This window comes from Apostichopus japonicus, chromosome 11, assembly GCF_037975245.1.
Source record: "Apostichopus japonicus isolate 1M-3 chromosome 11, ASM3797524v1, whole genome shotgun sequence".
Classification (NCBI taxonomy): Eukaryota; Metazoa; Echinodermata; class Holothuroidea; order Aspidochirotida; family Stichopodidae; genus Apostichopus; species Apostichopus japonicus.
Window position 1 is genome coordinate 1,559,706 of NC_092571.1, and position 21,012 is coordinate 1,580,717.

Genomic DNA, 21,012 nt, shown 5'->3' on the forward strand with positions numbered 1-21,012 from the left:
TTCTTTTTTCGTCAGATGCGACCAAGGCCTGTCTTTGAAATACTACCTCCAGAAGTGAGTATATTTGTTTTCCCCCATTTTTTCCAATCTAGATAGAAAGGGATCTGTGGCTTGCAAGGCAATGTAAGGAGGGAGAGGGAGGATTGAAGGGGGGGTGGGTGGGGGGAAAGGGGAGGCGATAAGAAAAGGTGCAAAGGGGGGAAACTGATACACAAAAAATTTATACCAACAGGTCACGAAACTATTTTGTACCTGTGTGAATAAAATCAGAAAAGAGTTGCAACATTTGGAATTTGTTGAAAGGTCACTATGACAGCCATGACATACTTGCATTATTGTCCTGTTCCATTGTGTCCTCTCCTGTGTGACATCATATATGACAAGAAATGGTAATAGTAAGGATTCCATTGCTTTAGTGGAAAATTCATTCTTTTACTCAATATTGAATGGCTGTTTTCCATTCCTAGCCCCCTCCCCCACCCCCATCCCCACCCCAACAGCATTGAGAAGATAAATCTGTTTGATACTACTAACAGTTGGGAACGAGCCCTGTGCATATCAAATGAGAACAATTATTTTCTTCCGTAACGTATGAGTGTGGTTGCTTGTGTTTGATATGCTGAGTTTTTTGCTTCAGTCAAAGCTTAGCGATGCACCTCGCTGCACTCATGCAATTTAAGCTCACTTTAATCATTTTCCATGTTAATTTTCTTTGGGAGGGGTCAATCTATCTATCTACTAATAAAACTAGGTCAGGGTTGATTTTTAAACTCATTACATAAAGGACTCATTAAGTGTTTTCTATCAAGCCATTGGATTCTACGAGTGCTCATCTCTGTAATAATCCAAATACTTCAGACTCTCTTTGGTCCGACGATGATGAAGAATTCTGTACTTTGTACACTGGACGCAGAAGGGTGTGTTAAAGGGTGTGCCTTATAGTTAATGATTTATTGATACGGATGCGCAACGCTTGTAAACTTAAATAACGTCTAATTTCCAATTGGATAGAAAATTGAATACCTTTTCGTATGAAGGCAATTGCTAAGATTGAAAGGTAAAATTGCTTTCTAAACGGACTATTTAATTTCTAATTTGAAGGGGGACCTTAATCTTCACCTTCATACAACTTTATGCAAATCAAAGAAAGTTGGTCTGGATTAACTTTCTTACAAAGTTAATCCTTTGAACAGATGTGGATGTTACGTCTCCAGAAAAAAATGACGTTGATGTGGAACTTGTGCAAAATTAATCTTAATTCCAATTTATTCCAATAAGCTACCTTTCAATTAGTATTTGGAAAAGTAAATTGGTTTGTTTCCAATGTATGATAAACACAAGACTATTATCTTACGAACTACTAACTTATAAAAATTTTTGTTAACTTTTGAACATTACAAATTCTTAAATCAATCGGGTCCACATTCACCCGTGTTCCAGCTTGACTTCACTATTAATCCATTTTATCCGCCCCTATGTATCTTTCATTAATTCGTCATATAAATATTTTTTTCATAAATAGGTTTGCTTGTAAATCATTTGACTTTATGACTTGTACACCGTCCTGTAATTTTGATATAGCTAGGAAAGGAGAATTAAAAGGAAGAATAACTTTTTAAAGCGTTAATTTAAGTGAAGGCCAATATTGTAAACACACGTTAAAAGAAATGAGAACAAAAAATTGTTTTCATATATAGAAAATAGAAGAACTTTTCTGCATGGCCATATTCCTTGACGATATAATTTGTCCTTATTTTAGTAAAACACATTTTCGGTAATTGGTATTTTTGGTAAATGGGGTGTTTCCCAGAACTTTGTGGAACAAAAAAATATCAGTTCCAAGCGTTTACAACTCTTGTTATTATTAACCATTGTCAGGGAATCTTTGGTGGCAGCCTTTCAAAACTGTAATATTCTGCGAGGATGGGTTATCATTTCCATGAGAAATTTATTTTTGAAAAACCTGTAGAGCTTTGCATAAGTCCAACTAAAGCTGATATTTAAAGTGAATTTAGCTGTAATGCTCCCCCCTTTTCTTTATTATTTGATTTGAAATGAAATCTTTGCTCTATTACTGATAAGTTAAGATATTTGTTTCCAAGAAATGTGGTGCTCTTAAGGGTAGTTCTATCTCATCTGAATTGAAGATAGTTGGCAGACAAGTTTTGACTGGGAGTTTGAGTAGCCTTTAAAGGCATTGAAGACTCGCCCCAAAACGGGTGCGGCCATCTGCAAAAGTTAACTTTCTGTTGCTTGCAAGTGACGATTTGTTCGTGTCGCTACAAAATGCAGAAAGTAATGAACCGTGATTCCCTTGTTATCTTTAGCTGGACCTGAGATGTCCATCGCTGTATCGTTTGTATACTGTGCTGTGGGTATTGACCGCAGCTGTATGTACTGACTGTACACTAGTGTCTAATTACCGACGGTAGCAAGCTGTGTGTATATTTTCTGGGATCGATGGTGGTGTTAAACACTTCTGTTACACCTCATTCAAAACTAGGTCAAACTACCGGCATTAAACGTTTCTTTTTGCGCGAGTCTTCACACCCTTTAAAGGAGGCACAGCAATCCAACCATCATTTTTTATATCTGTATGATAGAGATACCTGTCATGAACAGCTTGTCCAAAAACAGCTAAGGAAAATATTATTCCAATAGGGAGATAATTTCAAATTTAATATTTCTTCACATGATATTGGGAAGACTTGATTAAGTCTAAATATGACATCATCAAGGCACATGTGTTTCAATTTCTACTATTTTCCCCTTTGTATATTACAGTGTGTCTTTTCTGTAATGGAGAATCTAAAATGGGAATCTAAAATCTTGACCCCTCCCCCCCCATCACCTTTTCATAATTAATGATTGCATCGGTTTTAGTGTCAACATTCTACCTCGGAAATGAAAACTAAAACAACGAGAGAGCAGACAGTTTCGTAGCCTAAAAATGGCACAAAATGACATCACAGATTGACAAACTGAAAGCTCCCCAGACATGACTTTTATACTAGAGTATCTCCCGAACCGGTACGAGATTTGTCTTGAAGCTGTTTAAGGGAGAACTGTTCTTGCCAAAGAGCTCTATCATATAAAGTCATAGATGATGGTATAACTTGGGGTAACTTAATTGGGGTAACTTGGGGTAATGTGTCCCCTAAACTTTAGGGAGAGATATCGAATCAAGGCAACGTAACTAACAAGTAGGCTCTCTGTAACAAAGAATATATCAAATACTTGCGATTGAAGGGAGGGGTACAGTCGGGTGGAGGGAGGGGTGCAAGTGGGGGTGAATTGTATGGTACATGGTACAGATTGAGGGCACATATCTAACTGTTTATTATACATGGATTCTATATATGTGCAAATGGAATCAAACTATGAGGTGGTTCTTTAAATTTCATTGTATTTTCAGTTCTTGTCATTAGTGCAGCATGAGTGCAATACATACTGTACGTACTGCAAGCCATCATCACATGGCAAACAGACCCAGACTCCGGGAATTGAAACCGAAAAACCCTTTCAGGCCAAATGTGAATTATGGTTTATATTATCCTAGAATGATTGACTGTCGTTTTTAAAGTGGTATGTATGGGATTAGAATTATTTCAATACATACCTCCCCAATTTGAAAGACGAAGACTCTGAAACATCCATAAAGGAATTTGGTTGGACTAAGGGGGATGGGGAGGGAGTGTAGGGGAGGGGTGACAATTTTGTGAGAACTGCATGAGTGTATATAAACAAATGGAAAAGTTACTAAAGGGAAGGAATAGTAGTGTATATAGCTCAGATTAAAATATTGCTTGAGGAGGGGAGTTACCCCCTCCCCCCTCCCCCTCCTCCCGTGTATAGCTCAGATGAAGAATTAGATATTGCTTGAGGAGAGGAAATATTCCCCCACCATGTAAAGCTCAGATAAAGAAGTAGATATTGCGTGAGGTGGGGAAATTATTCCACCCACCCACCCCCCCTCCCGCCATTTATAGCTCAGATTAAGGGGTAGATTCTATTTGGGAAGGAGAAATTCCCCCCGCCCCCCCTCCCCCCCTCGTGTATAGCTCAGATTAAGATATTGCTAGAGGAGAGGAAATTACCCCCCCCCCCCACTGTGTATAGCTCAGATTAAGAAGTAGCTATTGCTTGAGGAGGGGAAATCACCCTCCTCCATCTCCTCTCCCCCCCCCCAAAAAAAACCCTGAATACAAAGCCTACAAAGAGTAAAGCTAAACTCCAACACACATACCTCATCATCAAAGTGTTAAACTAATCCTGAATGAAACTACAAAACGTTTATAGATTAATTATGTCTTGTCCTGCGATGGTTTTATAACCCAGCCTCTTTCTCTCTTTTTGAAGAATACCTTTTTGTCATTTGTACAATTGTCCCATCTCCATTAAATTACTGCTAGCCTGCCTCACATAGAAGACGGGACTCGTTCCTCTTCTTAAGCCACGACGTGTTATTGGAAATCAATATCTCGACCGCTCCACAAGGTTCTATTTACTCCTCATCCACCTGGAGTATAAATGCACCCCTTGGGTCTCTCTCGGATCCTCTCTAAGCCTTGTCTGCGTTTCGCATCATGGCCCAGAGTGTCATTATATTCCCCGAGAATATTAGCTCTACGGATTCGAGAAGCACACAGTATCAATCCGTTCATCCAAAGACACGTGTCGAATAATCAAATGCTGAATGAGTTGATATCAAACTCCTTGGAAGAGCTATCCCTTCATCAATCTTCTTCTTTTTTTTTTGTCCATCGGGGGTCTTCTGCAAGGGTCAGACATCAGACCACGTGTGGAAAAGCGTTGAATTTAATTGACAGGGATTAATTATGTACACGGCGGACAATGGAGATTATAAGGGAGCGTATAAACTCTACATCGATGAAATGCAGCCGTCAGCAAATCAGCTGCATGCGGTGTGTTTTAGTTGTACGTAGTAGATTACTTTTTGATTTCAGAAACGGACGGCAAAGGTCTTCTTACCTCCATATATTAAAAGCATATCCACCAACATATGTTGATCGACTGTAGGGAAATGTTAGGCGTTTAACTTCAAGTCCTGACTGGATATGGAAAGGGGAGAAATAAGTTTCCAAATATTGATTGATATTAACAATATGTTTTCAAAGAAACCAAATCCCTATTAAGATTTTTTAATTTTTATTAAATATATATTTTTTTTATGTTTTCATTCCATCATATTTGCAGTTTTAAGTAGACTTATAGGACCCTACAATCTGTACTTAAATACTTGTGAATACGGGATGATTCTTCACCGGGTTTCATTATTTCTGTGAAGTCAATCTGAGTAAAAAAAACTTTCATTTTCTCCTGTTAACACAATAGCCCTAGTCCTCCATACTTCAATCACCTCTCCCCCCACCCCACCACCCCCCATCCCACCACCCCTTTAAAAGTATCAATATAGGGAAAACTGTTCTATCAACACTTTTAGTTTAACAGTTAGAAGTATAATGTCTTTGAGAGTAGTTAGCTGTATGTATGTTGCAGAATACAAGATTATTGTATTCCCCCCTTTCATCATGTTTTTACTTCCTGCTCTGGCTTGTATCATAAAGCTGATTTTCATTTTCTAGTATCGAACGAGGCGATTTATTTATCAAAGATTCGGCCGTCCCCGAAACGGAAAGGAAAAGTCCGTAAATTTGGTATCTGAACTCGAACATCAACAATGAACATTAAAACCGGGTGTGTTCTGTATTTAACGTAGCATTTGAAGCTTGTACGTGTTTGCGATGTGAGCTTTGAAATGGTGTATTTGAGAGGCATACACAACTTGTAACTGGATTAGTAAAGGGTATATAGAAATACACTGGCAAATGTAGCTCAGTGAATTATTCTCAAGTGCGAAATTGGAACCTAAAATATAATCCTTCATCTTTGTTAACATTTGATTTGAAGTCAATTGATAAATATTACTGTAATTTAAGGAGAAAAAAAATGTTGGGTTCAAAACACAAGGAAGAAACACGAATGATTCGCGAGTTTGAATTATAGTGAATTCCCAAAAATTTGAAAATATTGTAATAACATACTGTGGTTTGAAAATTAAAGGAAGTTAGCTGACACCTGTGTTAGATTTTTTTTATGAGTGGAATGAAAACCTTTCAACTTGTGTGAAAAGTTGACGGAAAATACTACAGTATTTGATAGATGCAAAGTTCTGTAGCGATTTGTTTACTTTATGTGAGAACGAGACAAAGCTCATCAAATATTCGGTGTCGGTACGGCGACTCTGTAAACAAATGAGAGGAATATGGCAGCAGCCATGTGAGTGAGGATAGGCTCGTTCTAATTCAGTCGCCGTTAATTTGGAGGATTCTTTTTTTATACGACTACCGAGTCGGGGAATTTTGATGGTATTGGAATGAACGACTTACCAACACCTGCGAGAGGAGCTTTAGCCAAAGGCACGAACCAGACAACAACGAGGAAGAAAGAAAATAAAAATATACGGTGCTCTTTGCGAGTAACGCAGGATCCTGAATTTAAAAAAAAAACGTTCCGTCAGCAGTCGTCTAGAGTTTATTCGCTGGAAACAAGCTACATGAATCTATATTTAGCAATGTGAGCTTGTTTGTCGAATACAGTGTAGCTAACGAATACAGTCTGAACTGTACACTCTGTGTCAGAAACCAAAACTGCCAAATATATAAACTGTTGGCAGTTGTTCACTCACTGTGGTATTAATAACTTTGAGTGTTATTTGTATCACCTGGGAAATACGCTTGTTTCATTTCTGAGTTGACCTATTAAAAACTTACATGGAGCAAGTTAGAGGATTATTCTATCTTACAATCAGGTAAGTTGCTCTATTCCTGTTTTAGTATGCCAAGCCTAGTTTTTTTTGGGGGGGGATGGGGGGGGGGTTGGAAGGGAGAAGGAGAAGGAATTTTTCAGTAATGTCATGCACAAAACATGTAGTCCTGTTGTTATCAATGCATTACTTGTATCAATGTGTTTTCAAACTGAAATAGGTTCTGTTGACCGTTGAGAGATATTAGCTAAAATGGAAAGGATGTGTTGATATTGTAAAGGCATTTTGCCCTATAACTTCATTACATGGTGTTACAGTGATTGAACGTAATTGTGTAACATCGTGATATACAGTATTGAATCCTGATAATAGTGCCTATTGGGGAGATGTGATAAAATCCAGACCACCCAAAAAAGATGATTTTATACTTTATATTCATTCCCATCTTTTTTTTTTGGGGGGGGAGGGGTTGGAAGGGATGAGGGGAAGGAATTTTCAGTAATGTCATGCAAAACACATGTAGTCATGTTGTCATCAGTGTATCAATGTGTTTTCAAACTGAAATATGTTCTGTTGACCGTTGAGAGATATTAGCTTAGAATGGAAAGGATGTGTTGATATTGTAAAGGCAGTTTGCCCTATAACTTCATTACATGTTGTTACAGTGGTTGAACGTAATTGTGTAGCATTGTGATATACAGTATTAAATCCTGATAATAGTGCCTATTGGGGAGATGTGATGAAATCCAGACCACCCAAAAAAGATGATTTTATACTTTGTATTCATTCCCATCCTTTCTTGACAAAGAGTTTACTCGGTAAAGGAAAACTTTTCTTCAGGGACATAAGTAGTTTACGGTTCAAGGTAGACCCTTTAAGCCACATTGAGTGCCTGAGTCAGACTACTGGAAATGGAAGGAGGGGGAGGGGGTGGAGGGTGGGGGCCAGCATATTTAGAGCGACTTTGGAGGGGGACACAGAATGGGGGGGTCATAGAAGATGGCTTCAGAGGCTGTAGGGCTATGTGTTTTTAATGTGCAACTGATTCCTGCTCATAATTTTTGTTTGCTTGTTTTGGACGTGGCAAACATAGGAGGGGGAACCATGGGGGCGGTGAACAACTTTTTGGCAACCAATTATTTCATATACCCTACTACACAAGAATGCATGTCATGATGTACAACTGGCAGTGGCATCGCCAAGGAGGGATTAGGAGGGGAACAGAGGGAATGGGGGGGGGGGCAAGAAGTTCTTTAAGAAAGTTGTTTGACATACATCATGAATCAGTAGTTATAGCTTTGTAATGTCCAAGCTTCAGTCGTTGCATAGTGGCCATCAGTATACTGTATACCCATGTTTTATTTGACCATACAGTTACCTTGACATGTGTCATATACCAGTCCATGTATTTACTTAACGTGTCATATGCAGTGTAATGTTGTACCATGCCATATGGTCCAAACCACAACCACATATCATATACCGTACTCTGTAAGCTATGTTTTTTTTTTTGATCTAATATTTCTGACTTGCGTGCAGTTAGAGATTTCATCGCATGTCAGATAGTTTAAAGCAGCATTTTGCGTCCTTTACTATGTTTTTTTTTCAACCTCACTGATTCCACTATGCCATAACGACATACATAACTAGCTTATCTATTTATATTTTACTTCAAATGGTGGCATAAAAGTCGAAAAATTTGCAACTTTCAACTTTGTTGTTCTCCAAGATATTTTCCGTTGGGAACCCAATAAACCTCGCCCATAATATGAATATTTAAACACTACGAACGTCATTGACAGATACGTAATATAACACCACGCTTGATTTGTGTACAGTCTATATGGCAGCTGTACTGTACCAACGCAAAGTCTTGAATCTATTTTAAGCAACGGCTCATAACTAAACCTGCATCTCTGATTGGTTGAATTCAAACTAGTGGGTTTGGGGAACTGAATGCGATTAATGTTGTATGTGGAATACTTGCCAATTAACGTTTTTGGCAGGGAAAAACTTGGCTAATATCTTAGTTTGCTGTTTTGTGATTTGATGTATGTAAAAAACTTGATGGACAAGTCAAAAAAGTAGAAAATGGCGACCAAACGCAAAATGCTCATGAATAAACATACTATTCACTGATTGGTGGAATTCAAACTAGTGGATTTGGAGATATGAAAACTTTGTCGAGGACACTCTTACTCGTTATCTACATAAATCGTTAATTACTCGCTAATTAACGCTCTTGTCGGGGTGAAACTTGGATGGTATCTTAGTTTGCTGTTTTATGATTGATACATGTAAAAAAATCGATGCACATGTTAAAAAGGTGGAAAAAAGCGACCGCACGCAAAATGCTGCTTTAATACATACTTGTCATATTAGGTTGTTATGCCGTCACCGCATAGCCTATGCTGACGCAATTTGTATAAATGACATCTCTCTGCGATTCTAGTACTTTGTAATGTATGCTGGTATGAGTTCACACGGTATAAAATACTACAACCAATTTACCATACAAATTGAACACAGTTGATGATATCAACACAGCTGTATGTCTCTCACGCAATAAAGTAAAAAGGCATTACCACGTCGTCGGTATCTTCTAACTCTGTCATTAATCAAATTAAACTGTGGTTAATGCTTGCACTGTTGATACAAGTGTTGTTAACTCACATAAAACAAAAAAGGCAAAGAAAGAAATAAAAGAACGCTCACACAGGGGCCCAGAGAGATCGTCGTGGGATGCTCTCCTAAGCTTACAGTATAGTAGTTCTTTGCAGGGATGGATTTTGATTCATCGAACTGGGTTTTGTTTTTCCAGTCTTCGTGGGGGATTCTTATCTATTCTCGTCACATCTTCAATTGACAAGTCTTTTATTTGCACTCAGTCCTTGTTTTGTATTGACTCTGACTGCATGTGCGAGATTATAATCTGTAATGCAGTTACTCAGTCATTATCTATAACCGCCGCCTTCACATTACTAAAACAGCAGTCAAGGAAAAAGATGACATTTAACAATACCTCAAAAGGAATTAGGAATATCAATATCAGTGCTACGTGCTGACGATCCGAATCAGTCTCTCTCTCTCCCTCTCTGGCAAAGCAAAGAGCCGGCGCAATGATCAAGAAAATTAAATTAGGACAGGCACATCGGTAAGTTTTGTATCTTTCTTCTCCACCCGGTCTTTCATTAATTGTTTTCTAAATTTCCTCGACATATTTTTCTGCGATGGAAATAAAAATCGTAAGAAAATTTCCGATCATTTGAATTGATAATTTACAGTATGTGATGTAAATTTTATGATGTGGAAAACTGATATATTGGGTTTAGGTTTAAAACAAAGAAAGTGATGTAATTACAAGAGAAGGTGAATACCTTACAGACAGAAGTCTTAAATAGGTTGGTTTGATCGATCTCGTTTCTCGTTTACGGCCGTTTGCAAAACCAGAGAACTTCAAAGTCTGCCGAGAGGAATATATCAAATTGTGTCATACTTTTCATTAAGTCATGGGCAAAATCGGAAATTATGCAGTTACTAGGGAAAATTTAATTAAAAATGAAAATGTGGCCCAAAAAAAAAAACGGAAAAAAAAAAGAAAAGAGATAGACCGCACCAATTTTCATTCAACTATAGAGTACTGGAAACCACATCAAGCAACGTAACTCGAGGCCTAGTTAGACACATAAATATATCCTTGGTAGTGACTAGGAGGGGATCAAGTGAGGGAAGAATAAAGAGGAGGGGGGAGGGGGGGTTGAGATTGGAGTTGGGTTGGGGTTAGTTATTAGGGGTGTTAAAGGGATTGATAGTTCAGAGGGGGGGAGGTCTTGTATTGCTTGGATTATCTTCCCCTAGTTCTTGTGTCAAGTTGTTTACACCTCTGTCACTTAATTAATGTAGAACTACAGATGCAATTACTGGTGGGTGTGTGACTGTAGTTCAAATTCAAAGTTTCTGATTCATGGAAGTGTTAACCAAGTCTGATAACTGGAGATGGTGGTAATAATGGCAGAAGGCTATCTGGAATTGATCTGGAATCCATAGATTGCACATGCATGCTCGTTAGTTTCTAAAAGTGCAAGCTGGAGCGAGCAAGTACAAGCTTTGCGTGTTGCTTGCAAATCCTCAGTGCCAAGGTATCTCTGCATTTCATGATGTTGAATGTGTAGTTTTTAAACTAGTCGTTACGATTCCAACCTGGTTGGCCCTCGCTCTGTTTATACCCAGAACAAAATAACTGTCATTTTCTGGCTATCACAGGATCTATGAAGTAACCAAAGCTGTGTTTCTTATCTCACTAGTCCTCAAGCTCTTTTGTTAAAGATTATTCCTGCTGCAGCTGCTTCATTAACTAAGATAAGGAAAAGGCGATCTGTCCAAACTAAATAAACAACCTTCATTTAATGAGCAATATACAAATTCCATAAATCTTAGTCAGGTTCCAAAACAACCTTTGTCAAATCTGTAAATGCATTTGTCTGCAAAATACTCACTACTTTTGCTGACTTGCTGTAGTCTGCATAAAGCAGACTACATCATTTGCAGATCTGCAGAAAAGCTGACTACTATCCCTTACAGATCTGCAATTGATCTGGAAAGGTTCCAAAAACAGCCTTTGTCAGTTCTGCATTTACAAAAAGCAGACCCACTTTCATCAGAATTTTTCTATCAGCTATAATCTGATTAAAAACAGCCATTTCAGATCTGAAAATGTGTCTAAACAAAAATTTTCAGATCTGAATGACCATTTGCAGACTACTTAGAAGCTATACATCTCATAATCAGCTTAGTTTTTTCAGATTAAAATTGTCTGCAATTGTTTCCAATATTTCAGACAAGTTTCAGATTAAATTCAGACCTTAATTTTCCAGTAGGGTTATATTGTGAAATATTAATAAACTATCAACTACAAATTTCTTTCTGGGATTTGCCTTCAAACTTGCTGTCTCTTTTATATTTCGTATTTTTCATTTTTTTCTAACCTATTATATCGAAATAAACTAGCCAAAATATAGAACATTCTCATCAAGGGCAGGCATTTCATCAGGAAGTTGAAATTTTTATAACAAAAGTTGCTACCAAAGTCTACTACTTTTAGCATTCTGTTTACAAATTCAAATTTAGACATCTTCATCTCCATCGATCATCAAGGAGTCACCCATTTTTAGATTTTAATCGACAGTATTGTATTACCTCTTTATTGCAGCTTAAGTTTCTCAGGTCATTTTGAAAACAATGGTCAATTAAATAAAATGCCTGGTACTTATTAGTTCAGTGGACTAAACATTACCAAGAAACCGTGTGATATGAACCTATGAGACTTTGGTGATTTCATAATCTTAAGAAAAAAGTAGTGAAAAAAAATCCATCCATTTGAAAGTATAAAGAAGAAAATAACAATGACAAGCCCTTTGCCCTATATCCCCCCAACCTCTCCCTAACACCTCCCTTTCTCATCCAAGAGTAATCATAAAAAAAAATCCTCCCTTATGATATTTCATAATACTCCATACATAAAATTCACATGTTCAGTCTGAGTAGGAGAAGTACAATCAGCCCCATCACTTCATCACATGACCCACTCCTACTTTCTGGCCATGTTCTGACGTAACCTTGAAAGTTTAAAACAATTTTTTTTTCAATCCATTTAAACCCATGGTGTGCCCACTGTAATACCTTTTTTTATCCCACAAATTTGTTGTTTTTCAGCAGAAATAATAATCGATTGAATATCGTGGGTGCCCCACACAGTTTATCAACATGTTTTTAACCCCCTGTCGTTAAACCCCCCCCCCCCGTCGTATTCGTGATTAATTTACAGTCATCATGCACGGATCGTTAATATGTTATTCTGTTGCCAAACTTTTACTCTTAGCTAATTGACAATGGATGATGAATAGTTTTATTATTATTATCTTCTGCATCTTCGTCTTAAATCGATAAGAGACGAGGGGGGAGATGCCTCACGCCGAGGCCAAAGAGAAGAGAAATTGAGGAATTATGAAAAAAAAAACTGCAAAACAATCTCTCCTATGAGCTATATGGGTGAGACCCCAGTAAAAGGGGTATTATACATTTGTTAGAATTCTAATAGACTCCCATCATGATTATCATTATGATCGTTATTATTTTTATGGTCATCAATTTCATCTAAGTGGGCTTTGTTCCAAGCTTGTTCGACCGGACTTATACTATAGCATTTGCTTCCTGGTTATAATATATCATGTACTTGAGCCGAAAAGGGGGCAAGGGTATCATTGGTAAAATTACGACAACAAAAAAATACCAGATTAGCTCCTACCTGCCGTTGCCCCTCCTGTTTGGCTTCATTTTAATGCATTGATGGGATCAAGTCCTGAAGTGGGATGCTAGTTAGACCATAAAGTAAGGTGTGGGGCGAGAAAGGTGAGGGGGGGGGTGCAATGGTGGACATGGGAAACATCCACTTTTTATAAACTAAAAGTTTGTAAAAACGATTGCAAAAGAGACAGGAAAGGAATCTTCAAATTAATTACTGTAAATAATGTAGAAATTGCTCGGGTAATAAATTAAGTACTATATTGTCATAATTTACAACTTAATTTATAATTTTGTATTGATCTTGAATTTATCATAATCGATCAGCCAGTCCAGATGGTGGGCAAATCAAACATCCGAGCACTTTTACAATTCTTTGGGAAGTAAGGTACAAACAAGATGAAGTTTTTTCAGTTTATGATTAACGAACAACTAGCATTACATCTTTATACATGTATTTATGACTATATGTACATTTATAGAATTAGGGAAATGGTATCAATATATATCAATTCTGCCTCCATTTAAAATACAAGTAAGCTTCCAATACGGTCGGACTTGTCTGGTTCTAAGAACTAACTTAGCAGCAGCACCTGTGGGAGGCGGAATGATTGAGAATCGATTAACTCCAATAAGTAGCGTTTATATATTCTGAGTTTAATGACCTCGTCAAGGTTAATTATTCAACATAATTCTTACAACTGTATAGACAGCTAATGTCAGTACCATTTGTAGCAACAAATTATCTTACCGGTATCTTGATTATATTGTCAAATGGTTGTATGATAAATTTAAATTCAGTTTGTTTGCTTGGAAGTTATCCAGCTGGTATGTGACTGTAAATGTTTTAATCAAATTCTCTGCTTATATTGTCCCTGTATTCCATTTATGTAATGTGGAAAAAGCCTATACTAGTAGCCTATATATACTAGAAGCCTATTATTCTTGTATAAAGATTGGTACCATTTTTAAACTTATTCATATATTATTTCATAGGTTTATTTTTTATGATTTGTAAGGGTCCCCAAAGTTAAATATATTCCAGACTTCGGGGAAGCTCACAGCGTACATTAAAATGCAATGTTTCTTTGGCAATGCAACCTCTCTGTGAGAATCAATGAACCAACTCGGACATTGCTTGCGATGACCGATCTAAACTTGTTCCGGCATCTTAGAATACATATAGTTTGAGGACACAGTACAACCCTTTTGAGGCTTGAAACAAAATGTAAATATATTATAATAATAGGTTTTCATTAGTTGGTATTTGTAGCTGTCTTTATAACATGGCCCTTCCCCATTTCCCCCTCCCCCTCCCCTCCCCTCCCATTTATTTTAACATCAAATGATTTCAAACAGGTACAGTTCTGCCAAAGGCATTAATTTCCAAATAATAAATGTTCATCAGTCTGACGCCTGCCACTCCCTTCCCCCACCCCCACCCCCATCCCCACGCATTCAACGTTCGTTGTGCTAGAGTAATTGAGTAGTGCAGGCACTTTGTTGGATGACTTTGATGATGTTTGAAGGTCATCAGTATAATTGGACCCAACTTTTTTAGCCGCTTAAAAGTTTTGAAAAATGACTCTTCCTGGTGGAGTTCTGAAGCTTAAAATTTATTGAATTTTATTTTCCAGACATCAAAGAACCTTTTAAAATTAATAAGACAAACCTGATGTCTTTAAGAGGAGGAGGAGAAATACTTTGAGAGTGGCAGGCAAATATTTGTCGGTGTTAGCGCTTGATAGACTTTCTAGGAATATTTGATCGTCAGTTTTTGATAATGATGACTTTAATATGTAATGTTATGTCTTATTATTTCCCCTTTCCCCCCCCCCCCCCTAAGCCTGCTCCCTCTCCCAATGCACAATCAGTAATTTGTAAACACTTCCTGCATAGCTGGTAGTCATGATGTCAATATCACTTACTAGAGCATATATATGCAAGTCAGAATACTCTGCCAACAATATTTTTTTGAAATGGATTCTACTTATGATCATATCGCAGCCAAAATCTCATCTGGGACATACTTGACACTTATTCCCCCTAAACTATATTGGTATGTGTATACCTGTACTTAATCTATCAAATTCCCCTCTCGAGTTTCCAGAAAATTCTCGATCCTCTAAGTCACGAAGTAGTGAAACTTGGGAACTCTTTGTTTTGTACCAGCCCCGCCTCGAGTACCGTAAAACTAGCCCAAGGTGAGGGCAGTTTGCTATTAAATTACCCGATAAGAAAGTTTCCATTATTGAGAAAAGCCCATTATCCAAGCGATGTCATTCTTTGCCCGGACATTTTACGGACTATATGGACGCAAAGATGTCTCTCAACCGTAGATCGTTCCAAGTGACTCCTCCGAAATGTTTGGTTGATGATTCAAAGACAAACAGTCTGCCAAGTAAAAAGAAAAAAAAATCAAAAGCGTGAGTATTTTGCAGATTTGCTTTTTGTCATTCTCCATTCCTCCCTCCCCTCCCCCTCCCCCCCATTAACAACAGAAAGCATTTTAGTCCACTTAATTAATGTCGATACTACTCCCAGATACGTTTCATTATAACATGTTACTGTTACGACAAAGGCTTAGATGGCCATCTCAAAATCTGCTAGCTTATCTGCTAGCTTAAAAATATTTATATATAAAAATGACTGGTTAACTTATTTCATATTACCTTAAAAGTTAAAGTTGCGATAGCATCGACGAAATATTAACCCTGATGTCTTGGGCCAGACCTACAAATTTACAAAACATAACATTGATCACAGTTTTGACGACGAAACGCCCGTTATTTAACTGGCAAGATCTGATGTTGAAGTAGCCGATTCTATATTTTCGCAAATTTCTGACCGTCTAGCTGACTTGCGCGCACCATATTAATTACACGGCGGTCACAATGATAAATACAGCTATCATGCATGCTGCATGCCTGTACACATGTCATGTCGTCTTGGAATGTGAATTTCAATATATCATAAGGAGGGTATATAATATCATGAAATGTTAATTCATAGAATTTTACGGTTCAAATTTTTATTTTGGTACTATAAAGCTATCGATGTCGAGATTAACGTGGTAACGACGGCAAAGAATCTGCTAGGCATGTAATGGCCTACACAATGTTCATATTAATTGACATCCACCCACTTAAATAGATATATCACAATCGTACAACTGTTGCCACCAAGGTTTGTTTACCGCAAAGGTTAAGCACAGGAGCATTTTTTTTTCCACTTGCGTTGAAACTTTCTTGTGAAGTCTCAAGTCAGTGGAAATCCTCTGAGATTTCTTTTTCACTTCAATTGCAAACTTTGATAATAAGAAAAATCGATAGTGGCCGTATCTAAATCGCTTTAAAAAAGTATATATATAGTGCTGATGAGGAATTACCTTTAAATACAATGCTATAGAAAAACAAAATAGGTTAATTCTCTTTGAGGAAGGCACGTTAATGGTTTCATCTTACAATTTTTTCTTTTTTTCTTTGTCGAGAATGCTGCTTTATCGAAAGATGTTATGGATATAATTTTGTTTTGAATTCAGGCCTTAAACGCTAATGGGAAAGCTTTGGATGGTTTTTATTTTTATTTAACTCGATTAAAAAACATACTTTTCTACTGTTGAAAATGTCACAGGGAATGGAGTGGGACAAGGAGAGAAAGGGAGGAGAATGGAATGGAGGAAAGAAGAAAGGGAAGGCTGTGAGGGTGGGGGTGGGGGAGGGAAAGGAGAAGAGATGGAGGAGGGGCAGGAAAAGGGGGGTGGGGATAATCACATCCTTCAGGTAGGGGTGTCTGATGGAGGAAAAGGAAGGAGGAAGGTTAAGGAGAAAATGATGAGAAGCAGAAGGAGAGAGAAGGGATGGAGAAAGGGGAAGGGGAGGGGGAGATGGAGAACAAGGAGGAGGAAACAGAAGGAGGGATAAGGGCCAAAGGATGAGAGGGAGGACGGAAAGGAGTGTGAATGCATAGTGGATATAGGAGGGGAGAGGGGGGAGAGGAGAGGGGAGAGGAGGGGAGGGGGATGAGAGGGAGATGAGAGATACTCTTTAATCCATTATGTAGGAGAGTCAAATAGTGCTTAGTCTAAGTAGAAATAGTAAATTCTGTTAATATTTAATTTTGTGTAAAAGTAAGTTGGCCTGACGTTTCGATCCTAGCCGGATCTTCTTCAAAGGCTGAATGACAAGTAACAGTAACAGAAGGGACAAAAACACGCACAGAATACAGACAGGTTAATGAGCATGGTGAACACAAAGAGATAGATAGATAGATTTAATATTTAATTATCAAATAGTTTGCCATTGTTGAGCTATAGAAGCCATCATTGATTTATGGTTAGTGATAGTCAACAAGTCGACCCCTTCGAAATGTGAGTTCTAGTCCTGGGCGTTTATGTCTACAGTGTGGGAGAGAGTATTGTTTTGACACTAACATGCTTGTATCACCTATACTAGCTTTAATAATAGAGAGATGCTACCAGCAATCCCGCATTCATTTTCTCAGTGGATACAATTTCATTTCCTTCTCATTCTTACTCTCCACTCAATTTGTAAGAAAACTTTGGATGTGTGCCAATCAAATCTGGTTGCCATGGGTACGACAATATAAAGTCAATATAGACCCTAATACTGAATCTGGCGTTCAATTCTCATCAAAATTGATCAATAATACGATCGTCTCACCAAATAATTCCATCTTTTTCCTCTTGAAAAATCAGTTTCCTTTATTGATAATCTTGTTTCGATTTCGGGTTTAAAGAGGTGGAGTGAAATTTGGAGGGAGACAGTGAATCTTGTGGAGAAAAGGATAGATATATGATAGGGGAGGTGGTTGGGTGGAGTGGGGGAGGGGGGGGAGGGAGGAGTATTTTGCAAAAGAAAAAAATGCTTAAGGAAAGGGGACATAAAGGTAAAAAGAAAAGTAAGGCATGAGTAAGGAAGAATGATGTCTATGCATTTTAATAATACATATTAGTATCCCACTCATTTGTTTTTCTCACAGAACATGACACTAGGTTTCAAAGTTGTAGCAATTGTACATTGGTTCAGCATTATTTATAAATCTATAATGTTTTTTTGCTCTGATCATTAAGAAGCCCTTCAGCAATTCCGAAAAGAGAAAAAAAAACGAGAAAGAATTTTACTCAGAACTGTAAAGATTCTTTTTTTAAGTTTGATTGTGAATAGCGCCCTCACACAGCTTCTTTTTATCATTATTTTTAAGGTAGAGAGTTTTGTAACAGGGCATATATGTTATTTCTCTATGTGACAAGAAGTGTCTAAATTAAGTCCAGTACAAGGCCGACCAAAGTTACAAGCCTCGTGGATCAAACTAACGATCATGGCTCAGGGTTGATGATAATGGGGATGATGAATAAGGAAGCAGTCAAAAGAAGAATTTTAGAAATTATCAATGGTTGAAATTTGTCTTTTACTATAGTCCCCTTAAATCCCAATTCTCTTATATTCTCTACCACATGGACTTTTCAATGCATGCATTTGAACCAATTCACCCTATTGAGCCATGTACACCACCCTATGGAACCATGTACACCACCCTATGGAACCATGTACAATACCCTATGGAACCATGGAATGGATCCATCGCCTCCTTTCTCCTCCTCTCTCTGAGCTGCTCCCACTCATATGTCCTCCCTCCCCTTCCCTATCCCATTTTCCCTCTCCAATTTATTTCATCTGAAATGTTCCCATCCCATATTTAAATTTCTTCTATAACCACTGAAGTTGACGACATAATCTTAATAGTATTTTCATTAGCTGTTGCCCCTTATTTAAACTAATAATATTTTGTTGAACCAACTTTATTGATTTAGACATATTCTTAAAATATATTTTCATTAGGGATATATAGGGATATATATATATATAGGGATATATTTACACTTACCTAAGTTTCATGGAAACCAGCTTTCATCCCTTACTGCAATTATTTGATCGATGTTGCCATTGCAGCTAATCTAGGAAGCACTTCAGTCAATATACTGAAGATTAAGGGTGAATTTATTGAGTCAATTACTTTCGGGTTGGCGACCTACTTTTGCCAGGTTTGAGTTCTTTTCTTTACTTTTTATTAGTTACGATGTCGTTGTTTGTTAAGAACAGTCCCGGAAATGTAGCCATCACACCCTAACGAGCTTACAATTAATCATGTTTCTCGTTCAGTGCGGTTGATGTTACTATTAATATTTTCCTTACGGACATGAATGAGAATATCATAATTACTTCCTGTAGGGACCGGATGTGATCAAAGATCTTACTACTCGTATAAAAGTATTATTTGTGAAATTAACCCCGTCAACACAGCTGGTTGTGTTAGTAGTGTTACAAATTTGATTGCTGAAGCAACTGGTCGATGGAAACGTGTTATGAGCGAAGTACGTTAAAGCGGTGGGGTCATTAAACATTGTTGCAAGTAAGTAATAAGTGGTTGTGTTAAAAAGTGTTACATTAAGCCAGCTTACTGAAGCAATTGGGTTCTAAATGTGGTATGAATAAGAGTGCTAAGGAACTGGTTGTGTTTTAAGTGTTACAAGTGAATTGGAGGGGGGGGGGCTGTAAAAGTATCACAAGTAAGTTGTTCCTGCAACGTACTTGTGTTAAAAATGTTACAAGTCAGCTTGTTGAATCAGCTTCTTCTGCTAAATGTGTTATGAGTGTTAAAATATGTTACAGCAACTGTTGGTATTGAAAAGATTTTTTCTGATGACAAACAGTGTGGAACAAATATTGAGGAGAAGAAGTATTCCACAATGATAGTTAAAATCCCCATCTCAATATCTCCTCCCTAACTTTACGTTTGGTTGATTGTGTCATGTGTCCTATTTTGATTGGCTAATTTTACCTTCAACTACTCCAGGAAGTTGGATCACAGTAGGGGGTATGCTATGCCCATCTGGACAAATGCTCTTCATAAGCTCTACTTAGGCTATCATAATCTTGTTCTTGATTTATCCTTGAAACCTGATACATTTAGGATGTTTACTTAGCTGTTAAAGTTCTCTGTTAACTTAGAGAATTTCATCTAAATGTACAGTGTTTTGTAGAAATATGCTTTCCCTCTGTGGATTATACATTACAAAGAAAAATAAAAGACATTTTCAGCTGAAGTGCCCTGATGACATCATCCATTCTACTGTTGCCAGATGCAATTTATAACATTTCACAAAATTCTTATCTTTCACGATACAAAATGCAATGATGATGTGGTTTTCACCAAAACATTCAAGTTAGTATATACTGCTCATGCAACTACTTGTGTGTTAAAACTAGTAGACTCCACTTGTCATTAAAGGTATGCTGTAGTGGCCCCAAATATGCTAGATATTCATATATGGTCACCTTTGGTCAAAATTCTTAAACTGTTTTAAATACAACCATCCAGGAAATTTGCCTCACTGGGACATTCAGTCATCTTGTGTGTTCCTTAAACATGTCTGAAAACAATTTGGAGAGTAAATACCTCCAGGAAAGTACTTTTTGAAGACTTTTAGAAATTTTTGGGTGGAAAAAAGTGTTTTAATGCTTTAATGGTACAAGCAAGTATGTTAATGCAACAAATGTTTTGCTAAGAGTGCTTTAAGTGTACCTGTATTTAAAATATGGAGTGAATACAAGTAAGCTACACAGGTTAAAATCAATCTTCCATGGTAGGCAACAACTAAGTGTTAAGCATGTTTAAGTAATTCATTGTGTTCAATTTGTTTTTTGGTATGTTTAAAGCTGTCCATTAAATTAAGTTGTTAAAAGAAAATGACCCTAAACAGCTGGTTCTATTCGTGGTTTTACTTATCCTACCCACAATATTAATTTCAGTCCAAAATGTAATGATTAGTTTCCATGTATTATGTCAGCTCACAAAACTGCACAGTCCTGAGAAAAGCCTTACGTCATCTTCAGACACTTCAT

General features: G+C 37.4%; 1 protein-coding gene across 5 annotated transcripts in view; it reads left to right on the plus strand.

The window, feature by feature from the left end:
* The window catches only part of LOC139975713 (uncharacterized), a 205,863-nt gene that overhangs the window by 65,643 nt on the left and 119,208 nt on the right, over positions 1–21,012 (plus strand). For all 5 annotated transcript variants that reach the window (XM_071983811.1, XM_071983812.1, XM_071983815.1 and 2 more), the window contains one exon: positions 16–54. In XM_071983811.1, coding sequence (XP_071839912.1) covers positions 16–54 — 39 coding nt within the window. The remainder of the gene's footprint in view (positions 1–15; positions 55–21,012) is intronic.